This window comes from Ixodes scapularis, unplaced genomic scaffold, assembly GCF_016920785.2.
Source record: "Ixodes scapularis isolate PalLabHiFi unplaced genomic scaffold, ASM1692078v2 PGA_scaffold6__148_contigs__length_123643588, whole genome shotgun sequence".
NCBI classification, from domain to species: Eukaryota; Metazoa; Arthropoda; class Arachnida; order Ixodida; family Ixodidae; genus Ixodes; species Ixodes scapularis.
The window spans coordinates 2,539,639-2,564,314 of NW_024609881.1; the positions used below are offsets into that span (position 1 = coordinate 2,539,639).

Genomic DNA, 24,676 nt, shown 5'->3' on the forward strand with positions numbered 1-24,676 from the left:
GTCTCGATTTGCGGTGGAGGAAGTGCTAGAGGCCGCCGCTGTTCCACTATCGGCGCCGAGAGTATGATGTCACTAGTGGGCTATAAAAAGACCACACCGCCATGCGCGACAAACGAGAACAGCCTGGATGCCGGAAAATAAAGTACTTCCCAGCATCCTACCGCTTCATGCTTGTATCTGCCTGTGAATATCACAAAACCTTCACGCGCAACAGCGTTCGCGTGCTCAACTTCAGCTATGTATGTTGAGATTTTGAGTTTTTCAAAGCGTGCCAAATATGATGGTCCTTACGACTGCTCCCTGTAAAAAATAGAAATAACGTTATTTTCTTTTACTGCAATATGAACGCCACCACCGGCGTTGCATCGCTTTATTACATCAATATCTTAAAAAGAAATAAAACCTGGGAAGAATGAAAGCTACGACACCTAAGATATTTCTTGGCATCTCTAATGGACTGTTTTATTATGATTGGTTTTATTTCTTGAGAGACGTTGGGCGCGTTGAAATCTGTAAAGCCACAGACACGCAGCTTTTTTTTTTCAATACCCCTTTCACAAATGTACAGTTTGTGGCAAAATACAAGTGATTTAATTGTTTTCTACTCTTCCGTAAATGCCTTTAATTTGTAAACTGTCACCGCGTGACACAAATATCCTTTACTTCTCTTATTCGTTTTCTCCTCACCATATCCCCAATGACAACCATACTCGGTCGATATACAAGTGCAATTCACTGACCACAAATTGCTACACTCAAATAAGATAAATAGCGAAATATATGAACAGTATATTGAGATATTTAGGCCGTACCTAGAGTGTAGTAAGTAGTAAGGGCCACCCACACTAGCGAGAAAACGCTCCCGGCGCGCCGATAAATCGGTTAAGCGGGAAGATAAAGGGCGTGTCTCTGCACGCGCTCGTGGCGCTGACTGTGCTTCGGCGCCATTTTATTACTTGCCGCGATCGGCGTGCCACGCGCGTTTTCTCGCTAGTGTGGGCGGCCCTGTACTCTTACTTTTTTTTTTACCGCAACTCGGCAAAAACCGATCACTATGGCCCGTACAACCAATCAGAGCGATGGCGGCGAAGTATGGGACAGTTCTTATCAAAGGGGCGAGCGGGGGAGTCGGTGACCTAGTATGTTTACGCACCGTAGCTCAGAGCGCGTGGAGCAAAAGCTCCCTCTGCAAAACCCCATGGCTCCTGGCTCAAATCCCCACCCCTGGGCCCATTTTAATCTCGATGATCATCGTACCTGTGTAAGGTCGCGTATCCCTACAGCGTGGTACACGTTAAAGAACCGGGGCTAGCGGTTGTACGGAACCGCATAAATTGCTCATCTACAGCTGAGATACCAGACGCCCGTTGAGGCAGACTAACCTCTCGCTGTCTAAAGATACACGCAACACAATTACTTTTACAGGGGCGGGGGAGCGTAACCAAAGTAGTTGGAGATGAGGAGAAGGAGGAATATTCTCTTACCCTCAAAAATTAGCCTGTCATTAAACATCTCTACAAAGGCGGCTTTGTTATCTCTCCCGCCCTTGGTTTTGATGACAACGCGCTGAGTGCCTCACCGGAACAGCCTTCGCCGTTTGCCAAGGCCTGGTGTTGATTATATCCAGCCCTAGTACATCAATGCAAGTATCCCTTCAAGTTGTACCCGAACAGCTCGAAATCATAGAAGTAACGCCTGTACAGCTGCATCACTTGACTAGAAGACAACTCGGCAAAGTACTCCTTGGCACTCTTCCTCGCGCCACCTTTTTCCCCAGCGTCCCCCACCGTCCTCGTGTTCTTCCGCGGAACCACGTCACCGCTCGCGAGCCCCATGCGCGAAAAAAGGGTCCTAAAGTCCCTGTCGCCAGTCTCCAGTTTCCCGACCACGTTGTAGTCGAAGAGGCACGGCTCGCACCTCGAGTAGTACGGCGCCCAATGGTCGTCCCACAGCGCGTCCGGCTGGGCGAGAATGTAGTCCACAAACAGCGGAAAGGTCATCCGGACGCCGGTTGTCTCGTTCCCGGCGAGACCGGCTAACGCCCTGTCCCAGTATACATCGTAGAAGAACGGCTCTGCGGACCTGGGCCTTCCTGCCTTGTCCACGAATGCGGACACTAGTCTTTCGAACGGGTGTCTCACAAACACGGCCCTGGTGTAGGTCTTGAGCTTGCTTCGCGGGAAGTGGCTGGGGCCCACCCGGAGCACCTCGGCGTTGAAGATCTCGTGGATGGCGTCGGCGCTGTCCGCGGGGCGGCTGATGTTGAGCAGGGCCGCGAACAGGGACTTGACGCTCGTGGACGCAACCTTTGGCACGAAGCAGAAGGCGACGCGGTGCGAGCGGTCCACGAAGATGGGGCACCGTCTCGGAGGACAGTGCGACGGCCGGCCCAGCCGCCGGTTGCTGCGGGTGCCCAGGTAGTGGGCACCCAGCAAGGCCCTCTTGTGCTTCAGGCAGGTCTCCCGGATTCTGGCCAGTCGAGACTCCAAGTCGTCCACGGCCGCCTCGGTGACCTAAACAACGAGGCGGCATGTTAGCATCGAACCGCAGAGCTTCCACTGACTAAGTGGAAGGGAGCTTATACGCCAGCTGTTTTTTATTTTTATTTATTTGAGCCCAGCGCCCGACACGACGCTATTGGCACTTTGCAGCCGCTGTGCATGGACGCCGCCCTAACCGACCGTCAGTTTTGGTTTCCTCTTATTTTGATCTCTTCGCACCATCATTACCGCACAAGACAGGTTATTTCTATTTTAGGTTCGACCGTGTCCTTGCTCCCAGCATTGGCCCTTGTGGAGGCTCGTCAATGCCCGCTTCAGTGGCTTGGTATCTCTGTAAGACTAGAGAAGGTCAGCGATGGCGTCTGTAAGCTTGCGCGTGTGCGAAGCGTCTAGATCCCAAGTGACGCTTTTGGAGGAACCAATACTCAGCCAAAACATACCTATGATCCCCGTCCTCTGATTTAGTTTTGGCCGATAATCCCCTTCGAGTTCTGGAGGCTGGTAAGGAAGGATCCTTCGTATTGATGCCGGAAGAACACTATAATGAAAAAGCCTGCACAGCCATGAGTAAGAACTTCAAGCAGGTGCAAGTGTCCCCAAACAGATTAAGGCGCAGGAATTAAAGCTCTGTGAACGCCACTCGTTGACACTATTGGCCGGAAACACCAAGAAAGCAACAGGGCTTAACATTGAGGTGTTCTTTAGTGTGAAAACCATTAAGGAAGCCTGCCCATTCCGTGCCACCATCACTGAGAGAGGCTCATGGCAGCGCAAGATGGGTAACTTTCTTCAAAAACACTCATTTAGGAGCCGCACCAGGGCGATCCCTGATGCAGCTCCTAAATTTCGTCCTGCACACCAAAATTTAGGAGTGAAAATTTCACTCCTAAATTTAGGAGTGAAAATTTTCACTCCTAAATTTCGGATTGAAAATTAGGACCCCTTTTTAGTCAGCAATTCTTAACCAATAGTGGAACCTTTAAAGAACAATAACTTTAAGAACCACTTTTAGTTCAACCTAGACGTACAAGACCTTTTTTATTCCCTTCCACACGAAACCTTAGTGGCCTCAGTCAAGTCCTGTATTGAAGAGCAAAGGGAGCTCTCCTTTAGGAATTTTAGTGGTGTGTATTTAGAAGGCTTTCTAGAACTTATGCAATTCTATCTGAACTCTATGATCGTTGGGGGAAAAATGATACCATTATACAGCGGTCAGGTGTGTGCATAGGATCATGGTGGTCCCCGTGCTTAGTGACATTTTTTTAGCAAGTGTTGATAGAGCAATGGATGGTGTTCTCAACAGATCGCAAGTGTCAAACTTGTTTCGATATGTTGACGATTTTTTGCTAGTGTATCCCAAGTTTGCTTAAGGTAATAACGTTGATAAGGTTATGAGCGTAATTTCCAAGTGTGGCTTTGGTCTTAAATACACAGTTGAAAAACATTTCGACGGGAAGTCACATTTCCTAAACCTTTCGTTATCTTTTCATACAAACCATATCTGCTAGAGTTTCTCACCTAGGTCAAAAAAGGGCATCCTTCATTATACATCAGCATACTCGAAAGTAGTTAAAAGCGGTATAGCGATTTGCATACTTGGAGCTGCGCTTACAAGTCCTGTTTTCACACTGTTCGTATAAGTTTTAAAGCTCAAGTTGAGAGACCCCATACGTCAAACTTCCCATCATAGGTTTTACACGAGGTGGTGGGGGCCTTGGTACGTAAGACAAAGGGATTCAGCGAAAGAAACCTAGAGATCAGCAGAAACAAAAGGTAGTTGTACCATACCTGCACAAAACCTCGCATAATTTAAAAAGAGCAGCCGTAAAGTACGATGTGCCTGTGGTGTTTTCAGCTCCCAAAAGAATGGCGCAAATCTGTTCAAAGGTTCGCTCGATAGCGAAAACCTTAAGAAAAGTTAAGTGCCAGAAACGGCACCTGTCACCCTTATGTGTCGTGTTCAATATACCTATTGCTAAATTACCCAAACATCAAGAAGAATGCAGGGATTGGTGTTCCAAGCGCCGCACGCGCACGCCTTCCCTGTAAAAATATTCGAGGTAAGTAGCCAAAATAAAGCGTTAACGAACGCGCGTACAAGATGCTATTTCTTTTAGGCATTTGCTTTAGAAAAGTTACTACTGCTGAGGCAAGCACGTGCGGTGCGCGGAACACCAATCCTTGCATTCTCCTTGATACATTGGGTAATTTAGCAATAGGTCTATTGGCGTTGTGTACAAGACAAGACGACTCGCGAAATATTGGAAGCGCATTGCATTAACAGCTTAGGGGACTGCTGCATTAGCCACCCATCAGTGACACTGTTTGAAACCGAAACCTTGTTTTTAGATCGGACTATGGGGCAAAGGCATTGTAGTTAAACTGTGTTGTGTCCCGTGTGACACGCACTGCGTGCTCTGCGTGTCTTTTAGAACGTCCCAGTTAAGTATATAGAAATCATGCTTATTTATTAGGGTGTTTTCTTTTGGTTAGGAAAGTTTATCTTTCCAGAGTTGCGTCGGCATTGTGTTTTTTTAGCTTTCTACGTTTGGGTCGGCGGGGCCAGGGCGGCTGCGGTGCGGGAGCGGTCCCCCCCGCGGTCGTTAAGAAGCGTCTCGGGTTTCGGGAGTCTGCTCGGACCGGGACCGAAAGAGCCCGCGCTGGAAGATGTCTGTGCCTTATAATCGAATGTCTGTATATGCAAAGGGTTTTGCCGATTAGTGTAAAATTGTCCTTTTTGCCCGATGCAATAATTTAGCGGTTGGCGCCAGTCAGGCTGGGAAAATTGCAGAGAACAACTCTACAAGGAGTTTGGGTTTGGCAGTTCGGACGCCAAAATGACAGCTCGCCGACCATTGGAGAACAGTGTACCACGTGTGAGTGGCGGAATTTGAAGAGATTGGTCGGTTCCTGATGGGAAAGGAGGCCCCTACGGGCCTCCAAAAAGAGCGCGGAGAGGATTTTGAGGGATTCGGACTTTGGATTTGATGGAGAGAAATTGGGGACGGGGGTCGAGACTTTAGACGAGGCAGGATGGTTTCCCAGGTTGGGACTTGTAACTAAAGTGTAAATAAATGCACATAGTTCTCTACAAGCAGTGAGTCGACCCGTCACTCAGCGACGTTCGTGCCACCACGCTCCAGACCATCGAAGCGGAACCTGCCTCCCACACCACCGGGAAAAACAACAAAAACAACAACTTTAACTTCCCCTTCTTGCTTTTGTGTATTCGCGACTTCAGCAACCTATAGGGGGCGCCACCACCAAACAAACATGGCGGCTGAGTCCAGGTTGCGTCAGCTCGGCCGGGCCGCCTGAACAGGTGGCGCGTTCAATTTAACTCATATTCTTTTGTTTAATGCCCAATTTTATAGGTATTTGAAATTAGACGGCTAAGTGTAGCCGGTGCACATAAGCTTGCCAAGCATAGTTTTGTTTACCCGGTGTCTTCTTGTTCTTTTCATGTCAAACTTTCGTTTCAGAGATTCCGTTCAAAACCGAAACTATGGACTCCGGAGAGACGGTAATATACTAATCAGTTTTGATCATCTAAGGAAAACGGCAATGACTACAGAGTTGTTCCACCGAAAGTAATTTTCAGCTAACTCGCATGTCTCGACCATCCGACTTATCTGTCCGCGAAATCGAGCTTTTGTGCGTATCCGCGTTTAAGAAACAGCTCCAGTCGTCTGCTCTCTCAACAACACAGGCTGCAGGAAAATTACGAAAATTAAGCAAGCGCTTCTTGAGCCAAGGACCATGTTAACCCGCCGGCGCCCCACTAAGCAGCTGAAACTCGTATTTCAATTCAGGTTTTAGTAGCAATCGAGAAGTCATTTTGACGAGCGGGTTATGTATTATATTACGTACTATGTTCCACTAAAGCGATATTAGTATATTCTTTGGGTTGAAATATGAACGTAATTGACTAGCTAATAGGTTAACTGCCGAATAAAAGTATATTTGATAGACAGAGAGATTCTACTTAAACTTAGCCAAATTGTTTTAGCCGGCAGCACGGAGACAAACTGAAGAGAGTCTTCATCGGAGGTTCACACAGAACCTCTCTGCATTAAACTTCGCTTCGAATCCTGAACGGAGAAATTTAGTATTTTTTGTGGCCGGTCAACCTGAGCAATGTGGACGTATATTGTTGCTGGCTCCGACGGGGGTATAATATAAATATTGGAGGCGCGATAGATCATAATGCCGTGACAGCTTCTAACGTTGCGAGACTCATCCCCCACCTTTTGAAAACAGATAATTTCCCTCATTCATCATTTGCAGCGAGCAGGTTTCCTGAATCAAGTAATTGCGAAATCAGCCCAACTCCTTCAGTGTGGTTCAGAGACTTTTTCGGCGAAAAGCAGGCAAGATGAATAGCCAACGCACCGACCGGCGTGGGTGGCTCAAACTTGAAGCTAACCAAACACAACCAAACTCAAGAAAAACAGCTATCGAAAGTTCCCATTCACTTGACTGCAACATTGGTGTTCCCTCCAGTGAAATGCCTCGTCTGTCGTCCTCAGTCCACTGTTCTGCATCCTTATAAAGAAACCACTCATCAGTTACCAAGCAGTCGTCACTTTGAATGTGATTCGAGACAGACAAGAAATCGAAACGTTTTTCGTGATTCCTCCCCATTCAAGAAATCGAAAGCACGCGACCGTGTTGTTGTGGAGTAAACGGGCTTTCAAACACGTGATAGAAGACAATCTACTGAGGCTTCACCACACTAATGAACACTCAGGCAAACTTAAGAAATTTCCGGACCTTCGTCAAATTAGATTGTTCGCCACCGCGCCGACAACACGTGTCCGCGAAAGCCACCAGAGACGCAGAGGGGCGCGGAGCGACCTGGTCCGGCTGGTTCCCGGTTTTCCCGCTTGGTGGCGTCCGTTTTGCTGGAGTCGCGAATAAATTCAGTTGCGAGTCAGCGCTTGTGTGTTGTGCATGTTCCTTCTCTCTGTCCTTTTCTTTTTGTGCGCTGCTCTGTTCACCATCTCATAATAAGCCTGTTTTTCCCTTTAAAATTACTTTTTTTTTTACATTACATAACAATTACGGCACGGCAACGATGCGGTCACCAACGAGCCCCTTCTTGTTTCTGCTGCAGGTGTTCGTCTTGATTGCCCCTCCTTCAAGCTACAATCACCATGGACAGTCCAAAGCCGAGGAGTGCCAGCTTTTCTCGGACCTAGCATCAGTTTACCCTTTCAACGTCGAGTCGAGGACTGTCTTTGACGAGCGAGTGTTTGCATTTGTGCCATCGGTGACATCTTGCTGCAACGTCGCTTCGTCATCGACATCAACGACGCTTTCGACATACGCCCCCAACGGTATCAGCTTAAGTGGGCAAGGCGGCACGCACGGCAACGATGCGGTCACCAACGAACCCCTTCTTGTTTCTGCTGCAGGTGTGTAAACCGTTTTACTGCTGTAAAATGAAAATCAACTATTTGTGCTTGGTAGTGCTGCCTTGCCCGGGCGTGTTGTGTGAATGTGTGGCGGGTTGTTTTGATGCGTTCTGCTTATTTTATACTTTTACTGAGCGGGAACGTAGAGTTAAATCCCGGACCTACCGTAAGTGAACAGTTAGAAACTATTCTCCTAAGCCAACGGAATATGACGGCTAGACTGGCGTCAATAGAGCAAAGGCTAGAACAACCAGCTGCCAGTGCTAATTAACGGCTAACTTCAATTGAACAGAGAATTGAAGCACTTTTGTTTTCAGCGAAGAAGCTTAAACAGTGTGAAGTCACTATTGAAAGCTTGAAATGCCAGGTCGTTACGTTATTGGATAAGGTTGACGATTTGGAAAATCGCAGCCGCCGGAACAATTTAATTGTCTATGGAATAAACGAGGAAGATAATGAAACGCTTGCTTCAATAAAAAAGGCGGTAATTGAGGATCTTTTTAAATCGAAAATGGGAGTAAATGTTGCAAGCCTTGAGCGAATACACATACTAGGTAGAAAGGCGGCAAACAAGGCACGACCGGTGATCATTAAATTTTTTTATTACAATGAGAAAATGCTATTGATAAAAAAAACTCCTAAACTTAAAGGTACTAAGATATCGGTATCTGAAGATAACTCCCGTCGAGTTCAGGCGATCCGAAAACAGCTGTGGCATACGGTTAAAGATAACAGAACACCAGATGACAAGGTCTTTCTTCGCTACGATAAACTTATCTTAAACAACGACGTGTACGCGTGGGACCACGTAAACAATACGCGAGTTAAAGTTACTTCTGCACGTGCGGCGAAGTGACTCTTGAATGATCAACAGCGTCCGCTAAAAATAATAAATGTCAATGCAAGGAGCTTGGCGAATAAAGTTGAGGATTTGGAGCGCATACTGCTTGTTCATTCTCCTGATGTGGTGGTTGTAACAGAGACATGGTTACATCCTAATATAGCAAATTCAGAGCTATGCCTGCCTGAATATAACATAGTTAGAAAAGACAGGGCTCCTAGGTGAAGGGGCGTAGATATATTTCATAAAACGTCCTTGCAGTGTATGCCTGTATCTACACCAATTGATCATGAAGTATTGCTGTGTAAACTCGGGTACGAAAATGTGTCATTCATGGTATGGGCTGTTTATAGACCGCCAAATACAGCCATTAGTATGATTCGCGATCTCAATTATTACTTAATTCAGCACGCTAAACCCTCAACTAATTTCATCCTACTGGGAGACTTTGATCTACCGTACATTGACTGGAGTACACTGACTGTGTCCAATAAACACCGTGCGAGTGGAGAGGCCCTGATTGATTTAACGTTCTCACTAAATTTAGTTCGAATAGTAAATTCACCTACTAGGGGTGAATTACGGCTAGATTTGGTATTTTTAAATGCTGGCTTGCTTAGTAAACAATACAGCAGCGAAGTTTGTGAAGGTATTGCTGATCATGATATGGTGCTAGTGTCAACATTTTTAGATCAAAGATTGCGATCTTTACCTGTTCTGTTAACAGTTCCAGATTTCAACAATGCTGACGACATTTCTATCATCGATTTTTTAGAATTGTCTTTTGATAAGTTTGAACAAATGTCTTTAGAATGTGGTTCTAACATTGAAGCGTTGTGGTACTACTTTAAGAATATTGTAAGCAAGTGTATATTGAAATATGTACCCCATCGAAAGAAAAAAAAATAATGTTCATAATCTATGGATTAACAGACATATCTTGCATTTGAAACGAAGAATTGCCCGAGTGAGAAAGAATTCTAAATCTAATAGGACAGAAACATGTCGCCAGCTTCTTTGTGAACTAAATGCACGACTTAAACTTGAAATATCAGAAGCAAAGAAAAAATATTTTAATACTTCGCTCCGCTCTTTCATGAGAAGTGCGCCACAAAAGTTCTGGCGTTATATCTCACCTAAAGATAAGTCCTCTCTCCAAAGTAATATTACCGCGACTGAATTCAATTATTTCTTAAAATCGGTATTTACTACTGACGACGGAGTTATCCCAAGCCTCGAAGTTAACGATGCGGACGTAATTAGTGACATTTTCATAACTCAGGAGGGAATTTTTAACTTAATTTTAAATAAATTAGACGCTAAGAAAAGTACTGGGCCGGATATGATACCAAACACTTTTTTGAAAAGGTACGCAGAATGGATGTCCAAATATTTACATGTTCTGTTTTGTTTTTCTCTTCAGTATGCAGTATTACCAAATGACTGGAAGACAGCAAAAATAATTCCGATACATAAAGAGGGTGACTGGACTTCAAACTTTAGGCCAATATCTTTAACTAGCACCACGTGCAAATTGCTAGAGCATATTATTTTTACACATATTTCATGCCACTTAGATAAGCATAACTTAATATATAAAAATCAGCATGGGTTTAGAAAATCACTTTCGACTACAACTCAGCTCATAGAATTTACGCATGACTTGGCTAAAGCCATTAACGAGAGGGGCCAGGCTGATGTAATATACTTAGATTTTCCTAAGGCGTATGACACAGTGTCTCATCCAAAGCTACTGGCAAAACTTTCCAACGTACTCAAAAAATCACAAATTATAAATTGGCTAACCGCGTATTTATCAAACCGAAGCCAATATGTTCACTATAACAAAGTTGATTCGGACAAACTGGTCGTTACTTCATGAGTGCCCCCGGGGTTCCGTACTTGGACCACTTTTGTTTTTGATTTACATTAATGACATTCCAACCAATATTGATGTCCCGTTTAGATTGTTTGCTGACGACTGCATTATATATAAAACAATAAAAAGCCATACCGGCACTCTTACACTGCAGGAAGCTTTCGATAAGATACTGTGTTGGACTAAAAAATGGCAAATGAAGCTAAATTATTTGAAAACAGCCGTCATAGCAGTCTCCTGTAAAAAAAAAAAAAACACTTCAATTTCGTTACTTACTTGATGGACAAGCAATGAAGCGGGTCGAGGGGTACAAGTATTTAGGACTTATTTTTAACAATAAACTGACCTGGAATCAGCACTTGGAATTAACGGTTAACAAAGCGAGGGCCACTTTGTTTGCGTGCCGTAAGAAATTAAAATTTGTCGATTTCGACACTAAACTTTTTGCGTATAAAAGTCTTATTAGGCCTGTGCTAGAATATGCTAGTTCAGTGTAGTGCCCTTTCACACAAAAAGGTATTAATAAGCTTGAAAGTATCCAGAAGTTAGCTGCTCGGTTTATTTTTAATGATTATCGTAGAGAAACATCGTCCACTGAATTAGTTACTAGAGCGAAGCTTCAACCGTTGCAAATGAGAGCGAAAATTGATACATTAAAATTCCTGCTCAATATCCTTAACGGCACTCTTCATGTTCAAAGCTCTAACTATATACAACCATTATCGACCGGGTCCTCATGTCTAAACCACACGAGAGCGTTAAAACAATACAGGTTCAGAAACGACTGTCTTAGATATTCTTTCTTCCCTCGGGCAATTCAAGAATGAAACGATTTACCAAATGATGTCGTCGTCATCACAACTGTTGCTAATTTTGTATCTGCTCTTGAATTTATACTTAATTGAGTTTTCATTTATAAATATGCATCTTGTTTACATGTTCGTATTCACTCCTACCATGGATCCTTGAATGGAGCCAGTAGTATTCCTAAATAAATAAAATAATAATAATAAGTTCTAGGAGCTTTAGCTGAATGTTTTCCCTTTTGTAATTGCTAGCATTACCCGTTTTCTTTTCTCTTTTTTACAGAAAGTAGTAGAAAGGTAAGAACAGGGGTTAAATTATGTGCAAATATTTATCTATATTCTTGAAGTGGGAATGTTTGAGCCACCTAGCTTGTTACACTCTTATTCATGACGGTTGTGGGTCCGGCAGTCCAAGGTAAACCCGTGACTTTACTGGCGGACTTCCACTAAGACGTTCGTTTTAATTAAAAAAAATTGTTTCGTTATAATTAAAAATATTCGAGTAAAATAAAGAATATCAAATCGAAAGTAAAACTAGTTGTTGAAAAGTAAAACTAGTTGCCCGCGGTGGCAGGAGGGTGTCTTGAGAAGTCCGTTTTTCTTGGCCCCCCTTCAAACCAGAATTACAAATTCCTCGAAGCACTCCCATGTACTGCAATAAATCCAACGCATGCAATAAAATCGGTCAACTGCGGAGGTGGCTACAGATACGAAATACACGAACAGGAGGATTTTGCCCGATCCTCTCCACAGAATAGACCCTTTCCGAAATTCAGTCTGGCCACTTTGATCACTATCATCATCTGTGGAACGGCATCTGTGCCATACCAATGGCGGCCTTCTAGTGACTGACAAAGGAAGACTCTGAGGATGCTCCTAAGCGGATATGCGAGGCCCGCACATTCGGAAGGTCAGTACGACGCGACGTAGGAACGGAACACAAGAGCTATATACGTAAGCGTTTATTTCTAATAACTCAGATTCAGTTAATCTGTGGGGGCACACAATCGGCTTAAAGCACCCTGGTGTGTGGAATTTTTGGAGTCATCTGAGTGGGTTAGAGCTTTGTTCTGAATGCAGGTTATTGGTCACCATCGAACTGAAAGCGATCGAGAAAGGACGCACACTGAACAATTCCTCGCGTGCCGTTGACTTGCGGAAGTAACGGTGCCGTTACAAGTTCAAAACCACGGTGGGCAAAACCTAAACTGCTTTACAAACCACCGAATGGCATTGAATTTCGGAAAGGGTCCACTGACATTCAGATTTTGCACACTGCGAAAATGTATCACCTTTACTATCTTCTTTTTGTGTTTACTGCGATAATCAGCACAAAATACTGTACGGACGCTGTAAGTCGCTGTCATGGCTGGAGACGTTCTGTCAAGACGCAACTTTATGGGACTGGCAACCACTTCGTTTTTTTTATGACTGCAGAGCGCGTGTTTTCTTGCCACACGATCACAGGAGTCCGCGACCTCCCAAAGTATGACAGGAGAGAAAAAAGGAAAAAAATGCGTTATTAGCTCTTTTTTGAAGCAACGTACAAAGTCTAAGCACGTGGCAATCGGTTTCTCCGGAAAAAAAAAGTGCACTAGGAGAAAACAGGCAACAATCATGAACATGGCATAAACCCCGAGACTGCAGGCGAAAAATGACACGAACACTAAAAGGTCTCGAACACAGCTGAATTTGTTTATTTCCGGTCCTGACAATATCACGACGAAGCTACTTAAGCTTAGCAAATGTGAATCTTCGACTCTTCTGTTTATCTTTGAGCAATCCCTAACTAGTGGCCAAATACCTGCTGATTGGAAACTGGCAAAATGTCACTCCTGTCTTTAAAAATGGTCAAAAGAATGAATTCACGAACTATCGACCCATCTCTCTGACGAGTGTTCCAAGTAAATTAATGGAACATGTTTTATTTTGAAATATCATGGATCACCTGTCAGCAAACAACCTTCTTTTTGTAAACCTGCACGACTTCAGTCGGTCTCACTCTTGCGAAACCCAACTTTTTGAATTTGTAACTGATATACACAATAACTTGCTTTTTAAAATTGAGACGCATGCAATTTTTATTCACTTTGAAAAGACATTCGACAAGGTGCCGCATCATCGACTAGTTCTAAAATTACGTGCTTTCCAAGTGGAGCCATTCGTGATAGACTGGATATCGAATTTTCTTTTCAGTCGCTCGCAAAGTGTCTGTTATGATTACAAATCTTCATCATATCAGAAAGTAAAATCGGGAGTGCCGCAGGGGACCGTGCTGGGTCCACTGCTCTTTCTTTTGTACGTGAATGATTTACCCGATAGTATTCTTTCGACCATCCGTTTGTACGCTGATGATTGTGTGGTGTATAGGAAGATATCTTGCATTAGTGATTGCATTCAACTTCAGAATTACTTGATTACCCTAGAAGCATGGTGTAAAAAGTGGCAAATACAAATCAACATCGTAAAAACAAAATTCTTAAACTTCAACACTAAGCGAAGTGCCACGGTGTTTAGCTACTCTCTTTTTAATACGCCCATTGAACATGTGCACACGTACAAATATATTGGGGTTCATTTCACGTCAAACGTATCATGGGAAGCTCATATTAATCACGTCGTTGTAAAGGCAAACCAAAACCTCGGTTTTTTGAGACGAACACTACATATGGCTAACCGGGAGCTTACACTGCCCTTGTTCGCCCACAGCTCGAGCATGCATCTACAACATGACCCCCCCCCCCCCCCCCAGGCTTACCTAATACAGAAATTAGAGTCGATCCGAAACAGGGCAACTCGGTTCATTCTTAAAAACTACACACACACTAGCATTACTACACTAAAAAAGAACTCGGCCTTCCACTGCTCGCGGAAAGAGGGAAACTGCCCAGACTAGTTTCATTCCACGCTTTGTATTATCAGGCCCCTTTAAAGAGAGAATTGTACTGTCCTGCGGCTCCTCACATTTCTCCAGACCATTCTCAGAAAGTTCATCTGGTAACATCAAGGACAAACCTTTTTAAATTCTCTCCACTGCAGTTATCACTTTCAAAATGGAACTCTCTGCCAGAACATATTGTTACAATTCAAGACTCGTCTGGATTCAGAGCTGCACTTGCTACTTTTCTCGATGTTTAGCAACCTTTAACCCTGTGTTTTTCCTTTCTTTGTTTTTGTTTGTTGTCAAAGCCCGCTCCCCCCCCCCCCCTTTTTGTAAAGCCCTACGGGCGCTTTAAGGTAACAATAAATTAAATGAAATGAATGAAAGGTGCTTACATAGGTACCTTGACAAAAGAAAAACGAGAGGGAGAAGCCAATGCACTCTTTCCACAGGTAAAAAAATAAAATGCCGCAACCCAACAGATAGGCGATAATTGCGTTTGCTCTGCCTCCGCGGTTCATGCCGTCACTGGTTTCCTAAAGTCCCTCTTCAAATTAACTGCATTAATGAACAAGTCTTCACCGAGACTTGTTCACAAGACAAGACCAGCGCACTCCAGCTCGGAGCACGTGGAGCGAAAGCTCGCGCTGCAGAACTCAGGGATCCTGGGTTCGAGCCCCACCCCTGCCCGTTTCGATCTGGATGAGCATCGTACCGGAGTGCGGTCGTGTATCACTACTGCGTGATGCACGTTAAAGACCCCAGGCTAGCGGCTGAACCGCACTGGCTAAATTGCTCATCTACAGCTGGGAGACTCGTCGCCCCTGTGAGGCAGACCAAGTTCTAGGCTGTATAAACACACACACAACCCAATTTTTTTTTTCTTCACCAAGAGAGTGGAAAACGTAGAAAATTGTTTGAACAGCAGTAGAGTCTTTATTACACGACGTTTCGGGAAGAGACTTCCCTTCTTCTTCACTTGAAGAAGGGAAGTCTCTTCCCTCTTTCTACGTCCCTCTTTAGGTTCAAAAAAGGGGTCACCGCTGCAGGACTTGGGGGATTTGCTTTCTGTCTCAGCCGTCGCCTCTCTGATTTAGCGCTGATTAGGTCGTCGGTGCCGCTAGTATTGCGCGTACCGCTTTTAGGGCTCGCTGCATTTCGCTTTTGACGCCGGCGTTGGCTCCTGGTGCAATAGTATCTTGACAAAAGTGTTGCTTATACTCCGTTTCACTGAGCGTGGCTGAAGCTACAAAAGCGAGTTCCGGCCTTTCAGCTCCCCTGCCAAGCATGCGCACTCGTGCGATGCAAGCACTCTTCAGGGCCCTTTGCTCGCGTTTGTAGCGTCGGCTGCGTCTGGACTTTGCGACTCCAAATCGCGATGGGTGGCGCCACTCGTTTTCTAAAATGGCGGTTATAGTGAGGGTTGGAGGTGCGCGCCGGGTATTGGCGACGTGCGCGATCGAAAGCGTCGCTGTGGTCGCCTTCCACGATTGGCCGAACTCTGACCATGACGACAGCAAAGGCTTTAGCATCGACGAAAATAAGAGGAATGTAAGAGTTTCAATTTTGACGGTGTTGGCAGTGTTGGTTTCAGAGCGCAATGATTTCAAGCTTCCACCATGCTCATTAGAAACACCATCGAACATGTTGTTCGCAAGGTAATGACGTCATGAGAAGGAACCATAGGAGGGCGCCACAAAAACATCTCGCCGCTAATACCATTTGCTGAGCCTGTATAGACGCTTTCAGGCAGCTGTGCATGGGCGCCGCCATAACTGACCTTCAGTTTTTGTTCCCTAGTATTCCGTTCGCTCCACTTCATCATTACAACAGCAGGACCGGCTATTGCCATTTTAAGTGTTACTGTGTCCTTCTCCCCAGCATAGGCCCTTCTGGAGACTCGTCAAGGCCCGCTTCAGTGGCTCGGCATCTCGGTAAGACAAGAGAAGGTCGGCTATGGCGGCTCAACCTGGCGCGCGCTGAAAGCGTCTATAGTGTGCTAGCTTCACTGAGCGACACAAAGTATTCCTGCTTAGACGAGGAGGCTAGGGTGGTATCAGCGCAGGTCACCTCTTTGTCTGGGAAAGCGAAAAACGGCGTTTAGCGTAATATTTATGCCAGGAGACACGTTTGAATTCTGGAACAAAAACGAAAATAACCTCTATTTCGGATTACATTTCTCGGTATAGGTGTTACATTCGGAAGCTTTCGCAGCTCGAGAAGTGTCTCAGCGTATTTATAGAGCTAAAGACGTTGTTCGCAGAAACGTTCTTTTGTGACGTACGTGTTCGATCCAGGCACTTCAAGATATTTTGGAAATTTCCCCGTTCCTAATTAAATTCATTGACACTAAATAAACTGATTTGAAGTATTTGTCACAGTCCTTGTCACAGTCCATAGGAACAGTCACCCCCGAGCACGGTGCCCCCGAGCAACCGGAGCGCACAAAGAAACGGCAATGAGGATGTGTTCGGGATTCACGCCGCTTGGCGAGAGCGGAGGTCTGGACAGCGCAAGAGTGCTGTGGCGGTTTTGTATGCAGTATTTATATCATATTTCTAGTGCCACTAAATAAGCTACGCTTCAGAGTAACGACACTTGGCCATATTGTGGCTTAAAATCATGGTTGCCATTTATCTGAAGCTTTATCTGAAATCACAGAAAATACTTTTCCGCCCTCCACAAATGTTTAAACCGTTCGCGACAGAGCAAAGCAGTATTACATGACCTTCCTAACACCGAATCTAATGCTGAGGAAGTCGCACTTTTGAATCATGATGATCGGCCGTTGCGTCTGTTCTGCATACGAGCCGAAATGGCGGCGCCCACAACAATGTCGGGTAACGGAGTGCCGATACTCTAAGCGCAGCTTATTTAGTGGCTCTACATATTTCAATTAATCGCACCCGCCAAGGAATTTAGCGCAGCGCAACAAGATTGCCACGGGACGCACGCTCACGAGGATGTTCACGAGTGGCGTGGAATGAGCTCGCGATGGCAGGCGCTTTTGGCGGAACGATGCCATACACGCGCCCGGCCGGCACAGTCCGTGCAGAACCAAAAGAATTGTGTGGCTTCGGCCCTACACATCCTGTGGCAGCCAAGTGAGTGCGACTGGACTTGCGTTCATACCCCAAGCAACCGAATTCAATTTGTGAATGAAGAAAGCCTCCTTCAATTCTCTATCGTGATTAGAGCTAAACCCGGATTCAATTAGGACTGTGAAAATACTGCAAATCAATTTATTTAATTTTAATGACTTTAATCATTATTCTTTACAATTACTATTTTCAACGATTTACTGATCATTTTGTTTCCCCTGTTCCTAATATTTTAGTATTCCTCGTGGCCACTGTCCCTCACGAACATCAACAAGAAGACGTTTTACAGACCAACCCAACCTGAAGAAAAGCGGTCCCCGCTTGAAACGTCGGTGAATTAAAGGCCCTTCCTGGAGCTTTTGAAATTCCGTTATATGCATATATATATATATATATATATATATATACATAAGTCCGACGTTAGGTGCAAACCCGACCTTCCAGTATCCAAACACTTTAGCCAGAATGGACATGTAATAACGGAGGCAAAATTAGTCATCATACAGAGTGGCTTCAAGAGTCAAACAAATAGAGAAATTCGCGAGTCATTCCTAATTCATAAATTCCAGTGCAAAATTAACAAAGATTTGGGCACTCTGTCAACAATACACAGCTTAAACGACCACCTGCCGCGACATCCCCGCCCTACTTAATTCTTTTTTTTCTCTCCTCTTTCTTCCTTCTTGGGTCTGGACGTACCAGCCCTCGGGGACAAGGAGAAAGAGGGCCCCAGACGACCCGGTCACTCAAGGACGCTACGACTCACTCACTGCACCGTAATTACCCGGGAAGGCAGCTTCCGAACAAAATCCACAACCTTAATCCCTCACCGCGACATAAGTGGACTCATACCCCCTGGCGCTTCCTCTCCCGGCAAGCTCCTTCTGCTACCAATGCACCGGCGAACAGAACCTACAATTGTCATGCCTCATCGCGTCAAGATGGGACTTTGCCCTCTGTGTTCCCCTTCCCTACGAGCTCCTCCATACCACCAGTGCACCTGTGAAAAAAACCCAGAACCGCCTCCCTCATCGCGACAAAATTGGACTCGTCCCCCCCGTGCTTCCCTTACCCTACAAACCCCTTCGAACTTTCGCGTTAACTAACCCTCTCCCTAGATATTTTATAAAACTAACCTACCACGCCATATGGGCTCCCGTCCTGAAGAAGGCAGTGCCACTGCCGAAACGTCGACGGACGTCAGGCCCTTTTCTTATTTTTATTCATTTTTTTATTTTCAATTCTTTATTTTATTTTTCATTTAACAATTTATTTTTGTAAGTTCTTGTGTGTTAACTTTGACTTTTACTCCGTCCTGTTTAGAAGTTTCTTTCCCACGTAATTAGCGTTCTTGTGCCTAGTCTTCATTATTCCCGTAAACTAATACAACTTTTTTTCGGCACTTCACCCTTTTTTCTTGCGTGACTTTTTTTCGCCATTAAATTAGAATTTTACTCTTTTCATCCTACGGCTGCTGTGTCTGCGCACATCACTTTTGCCCATATATCAACGGAAGCATTTGTCAACATTCGTCACTCTTTATATATATATATATATATATATATATATACGATTTTTTTAAGTTTTCCGGAAGTGCTTTGAAGTTTTCGGGAACCTTTGGCGAAAAGCCCAAAGACGCAGAACGACGAACTGGAGCGAGGTCACATCGCAGGAGTCCGCGCATCGTTCGCTCGGTGACCCTGACCCACGCAATAAGATATACGTACAGGGTGTTTCTTTTAAAGTTTACAAAAAAAAGAAAAAGCCATGAGAGATACACACGTGCGGTTTGTTTCAAGTGAGTTTACGATCGGGAAGACATAATTCAGGAGGATAATCGTCACGATAAGTCGGTTAATGAACTGAAATGTGTTGATTAACTTTTTCATGAGTAAACAAAAACGTATGCTTTTCAAATAGACTTGCTGGGCGTCGTAGAAGACCACTGAGTCAAACCCTTTTAGAAAGACTTGGAGCACGTGGGAGGCAGAGTGGAGCGCTCAAGTGATCACTTGTGCAGCCGGAACAAGCGCGATAACGCTCCCGCGCGGTTTTTCCGTCCCTTCTCCCCCACCTTTTCACACCGCCAGCCTTGTGCCTGCTTCTCGAGTGGTGACCTTAGCACGCGACTGCGCTCCTCACGCGCTCAGAGTTTTTCTAAAAATACTCATATAGTGGTTTTCGATGACGTCCTGCAAGTTTCTAATTAATACCATATGGTTACTTTCACTAATTAAAAAGCGAATTGTTTGAATTATCGTGACTATTAGGTCCGTTTATTATTTATTCTCCACCGGCAGAAACAGCATTACTGTATCTTTCTCAGCTTTTCAAAAATAAATCTGTAAAGCCCCCAAAAAAAAAAAAAATGAAAGAAAAAAAAAGAGCCTTATACGGCTTGGAGCTCTCAATGTTTGTACTCTCATATTCGGAGCATTTTTTCGTTTTTCTTTCCTTTTATTTCATTTATCTATCCTCAATGGTTGTAGAATTACAAAGGGAAAGTTGATAAACACTGATTAACAAGTAAGCACATGTGAAAAACAAGAAAAAAATAATCATTTCAGTTTAACAACGCTCTCCTGAAGAGATCGATCCCAGCCGGCAATTGAAAGAACAGAGGCTAGCAGATGATCCACTCAAGGAAGGTGATGTAGCAAAAAGATTTATAAATATTTTACTCCCTCCACTAATAAATTTCTTTTGTCGCGTAATTTTTTAAACACATTAAAGTGTTTTTTTTTTTTGTGATATGTGCGGGATCTTTATTGAACCCAAGACCTACGGTATTTCTTTTACGGTAGAACGGAAAACCGACACGCTTTGGTCTAGGACCTTTGAACTATGTTTTTAGTAGACAGTGACACAAGGTATACTAACTGTCTGAAAATGCATCCCCTGGAATAACCTGCACACTAATGGCTAGAACGGTAGTTGAAGACAAGGCGTAATAAATTGAGAATAAGAATTCTGAAGAGCCGCATTCTCCAAATTCCTTATTATACCTGCTTTAATATTTTTTCGAGTGACCGCTATTGAACAAAAGTATCGGCTTTCCTGCAGTTTTACCATACTCACAGCATAAATCTAAAGCAGAGTTAAATTGAGATCTAAATATAGTATGCAGTGTTCGTTTGGTCTATCCACTTTTACTTTTTTTTTAATTTACTACCTTTTATTTTGTTGTTGACTTTTCGTGAGCACTAGGCAAATATTAGCGATTGCCTGTGCTTAGCACGGTGCCGTCCTAGTGAGTTTGCAAGTGCCATGGGCGAGTATCCGAAAACGACTTGAGTGAGCCTAGAATGGAGCGAGATAAATTTACAAAATGAAATTCCTTCTGTCACAGTAGAGTGGACAACATTAAAATAACCAAGAAACAGATCATTACGTGGTATTTCATCTGTAAGTGAATGCAGATGAGGCAGATATAAACAGGCTCTACCCAGGGGCAGACTTAAAGCGGGGGGGGGGGGGGGGTCCTTCCCCCTTCCACCCCCCAAGCCTTCCAAGGGCAACGCTTTTATGGAAACCCGACTCTTTGTTCTTGAATAAATGTTTAGTTTTGGTAAAATGTCAATTATTAGGTCAACATATAGATCTGGGCGACGCGTCGTACGTCATATCCGTCCGTGACGTCTGATCTCTGCAGATCTCTCCCCATTCATGGCCCAATGCTCCCGTACAAGGAACCTTAAGTTTCACCACCCAGGTCCATGTGCGTACCAACCGGGGGGGGGGCAAGAGGGGCGCTTTCCCCCCCCCCCACCCAGCTCTCAGAGTGGGGGGGTCTTGCCTCCCCCCCACCCCTCTGAATCAGCAGCCACTGGGCAGGGCAAGCACTTGCCGACGGCGCCCAAGAGATACCAGGGGCACCACCCCCGACCCCGGGGGGGGGGGGGGTGTTTGCCCCCCCATCCCACTTAGAAACAAGTTAGTACGCCACTGCCCAGGTCGTCATTTACATTATACGATTCTATTAAAAACGTACGCAGTTTTCCACGTTAATTCTTTTCAGTTCATAAGTGCAACCTTCGGAAACAATTTCCAGTCATTTACCTATGCCCTTCGATGTTCCACTTCCGCACAAGTGGTGCTGCATTTACGCTCGAAGCTAAGTGGCAAGTTGCTGACGTGAACTACTACGGAAAGACGGTCAATCAGTTAAAATACGGGCGCCAAAACAGAACCGTGCCACGTTCCGAAGCACACCCTTTACTCTTTCATCTACTCACGAAACACGTTTTTGACACGGATAGAAACTTCTAATGAGCCCTTGAACACTGCGAAGCTGTCGGACATTTGGGACCACGAAAACGATCCAAACCCCATCTCTAGAGGACAACGAAATTGGCACAGAAAACACGATCGCAAAAGCCCGAAGCTAGTTGACAACTCGATAAGGAAATGCGTCACAAGGCTGCACAGGCACACGCAAAGAAGGGCCACATCGGTTGTGTCATACTGCTCTAAAATACTTATCCCTTTGTTTTTGTTTGTGTTTTAGTTGGTGGTGTTTCTGAGCACCCCAAGCAATAGCAATATAATGGACACGTGTCTTTTGCAGTCCCTAACTGGCTCCGACGTTCGGCATTAAAAGACGACTTTTCGAGTGGGTTGATGCGCAAGATAGCCAAAAGCCGGAGTCCCATTGTTCGTATACATGATACAAAAGATACTCGCTGCAGGCATGACGGAATTACCTGCAGACAGTTTATGTATGATCTCTTGCGAGAAAAGACACGCCTCAGTCTACAGCTGCACTGTCTTTGATATGACTGCGACGCCCAGCTCAATTCCACGTGACTATCAGCAAACGTCAGACTGTGGGACGTACCTTAGTGACGGCGTTTTCTTCCGCGTCTGGAGACGGAGGGACCAAGTGCCGCTGCCAGGGGCTCCGTCGCAGCCAGGCCGCCGCCGAGAAGCAGAAGACGGCCACGAGCAAGCAAGCGGCCTTGCGCTTCATGCGAGCGCGATGCGCCGATCCGCTCTCGTTTTCTGCCGTACGTGCGTTTCCTACATGCCCCTTCCTGGTCTTTTGTCTTCTCCGCCTCTTCTGCTTTCGACACGACGTAAGAGGGGGAGGAGGAGGGAAAGAAATACAATGCCCTGGGGCGAGTCAGCGCCATCTTCGTTGACCTACAGATGCGACGGAGATTCCGTTTCATCTTGCGATGGACCACTAGAGGACGCCGCCGAAGCCAACCCCACGCCGCGCGACTTTCACGTGACCTTCAATTAAAGCGCCGCGACGCAAGAGGCGCGGAATCACGCGATACGCTTCTGTCTATCATAGCGGACAGTAAACCTAAACCACGGAGGGCATTTGCAATTTAATGGCGAACACCTTCCGCTAATGTTGCCTTATGCACTGATTGGTTGGTCCAGTGCATGAGCGCAGGACCAACCAATCAGTGGCTGGTCCTGCGCTCATGCCGCGTGGTGCTAAGACTAGCGGCCTGAGAGGCTGAGCAAAGTGCCTCGGAGACGCTCTGCTCTTATGACAACTCCTCGGTCCTTGCATTCCCCTCTTTTGTAACACATCGTCAGATGCCTTTCAGGTCAATAAATGAAATGAAATTGCAAAACGCGGCCTACCAAACACGTGACCCCGACCAAGCATTTGGAAGTACTCTCAAATGTAGGCACACTAGACCGTGGGAGCCGGTTGTTTCGGTCCATTTGCGCTCGTTCGCTGGGTAGACGGTCTTTATTGACCCCCGTAGCGTACCCGAGATGAAAGATACACTCATTGTGTTCGGCTCTCGAGAGAAACCGAAAGCGCGAGTAGCCGACGAACTCGACCGAGTAGGTCACTCGACCGGTTTCGCTTCGTGCGAGCGGTGCTCGCTAGAGGAGGTCCGGTTTCGTCTCCGAAGCGACACGAGCAGTTGCCGGCTGCCGCCGCCGTCTCAGGTTGCCTGGGCTTTCGTCGGCCGATTACGCGAACGATCCGCGGAAACAGGATGAACGCAGCGGTCCGCGAAGGCGGCTGCGAACGTAACGCTTTTTCAAGTAGAGGTTCATATAACGCGAGCGAATGACGTTTTAGCGAACAACGGTCCTTTGAGCGAATCGACGTTTTTGCGAATAACTGTGGCGCGTGCTATCCCCCCCCCCCCCCCCCCCCCCCTCCCCCGCGGCCTGCGTTCACGCCTCTTCGCGGCGACAGTCTGTAGAGGCTCATGCCATAAAGCTTAAGGCTCTGTTATACTGCGACATCGAGCGATCCTGATTGGTCTCAGATTTCGAGTTCCTGCTCGCCGGTCAATCAAAGGCGCATGTTCTGCGCTACGCTTCGATAACCGTACGGTTATCGAAGTGGCTAACAGCGACCCACTAAAACTGTCTAATCTTGATGCCCACTCACCTCAGGTGGTTGTCGGAATGTCGAAATATGAATTTCACATTTTGCTGGCCATTATGTTCTGCGAATTAGGCACACAACAGGGCATTTTAGAAAATCGCTTTAAAAGGTCCACTACCACTTCAGCCGCGCTCTTCAGAGAATGCATCGAAGTGGCAGCGCGAGCTCCCGCTAAATATAGAGTGGGCTGAAAACATAGTTTGCTAAAGTTCTCCAATATTGGTGCTCGCTGCTAGAAAACAGAGACCTTCTACAAGATGCCCGCGCCTGGTGCATAGTTTTCTTTTCCATCGATTTCAATTCGAAACAGAATTAAGCGTGATAAGCCGTTTTTTGTTTTGTTTTTTAAGATGGAATGTTTTGTGAACATGTAAGTCATGCATGTCTTTTGAGCTCCTTGATCAACCGAAAATATCTATGAAACGTTCCTTCAATAGGTGCGAGGGTGCATCGCAGCTCGCAAGTATGCGTTTACTTTGCCACGGGCTAAACCAAACAACTTCGACAGCTGAAATTTGGTGACTGCGAGGACGCAGCCTTGCAGCTCCATAAAACCTACACCCGAAAAACTAAACTTGGATAGCGCAAAAAAAAAAAAAAAAGAAAATGGGGCAGATTACGCAATAGAAGCTGAAGATACCTGTAAGTCACGAGGTCGCTGCTACCATACCCATCACCAGTCGCTAAGAATGGGGATTTTCTCGGCTTATCCTCTCAAAAGAAGCCGGCGCAAAAGGGGGCCTTTCCCTTCGCCTCGCCGTGCTACAATACAAGAGAGAAAGGGAAAGAAAGAGGGCGAGGATGACTTTCCGCCAGGTGGAAGAATATTTCTGCTGGTCCCCCTTTAACCCACCTGAACCACCCGTGAACGCCGCTTCGT

General features: G+C 45.5%; 1 protein-coding gene across 1 annotated transcript; it reads right to left on the minus strand.

The window, feature by feature from the left end:
• Positions 1-1,018: 1,018 nt before the first annotated feature.
• LOC8037346 (carbohydrate sulfotransferase 8) lies at positions 1,019-23,831 on the minus strand. The gene is made up of 3 exons (XM_002412258.5): positions 23,800-23,831; positions 22,264-22,485; positions 1,019-2,513 (listed from the first exon to the last, which is right to left on the minus strand). The coding sequence occupies exons 2-3, from the start codon at positions 22,393-22,395 to the stop codon at positions 1,638-1,640; spliced, it is 1,008 nt and encodes a 335-aa protein (XP_002412303.4). The 5' UTR covers positions 22,396-22,485; positions 23,800-23,831; the 3' UTR covers positions 1,019-1,637.
• Positions 23,832-24,676: the final 845 nt, after the last annotated feature.

Bases quoted from the DNA above. Each gene is read 5' to 3' on its own strand.
- LOC8037346 (XM_002412258.5), bottom strand. From the start codon at position 22,395: ATGAAGCGCAAGGCCGCTTGCTTGCTCGTGGCCGTCTTCTGCTTCTCG. The intron at 2,514-22,263 runs GTACGTCCCACA...CTCGTTGTTTAG, and splicing joins AAGAAAACGCCGTCACTAAG to GTCACCGAGGCGGCCGTGGA.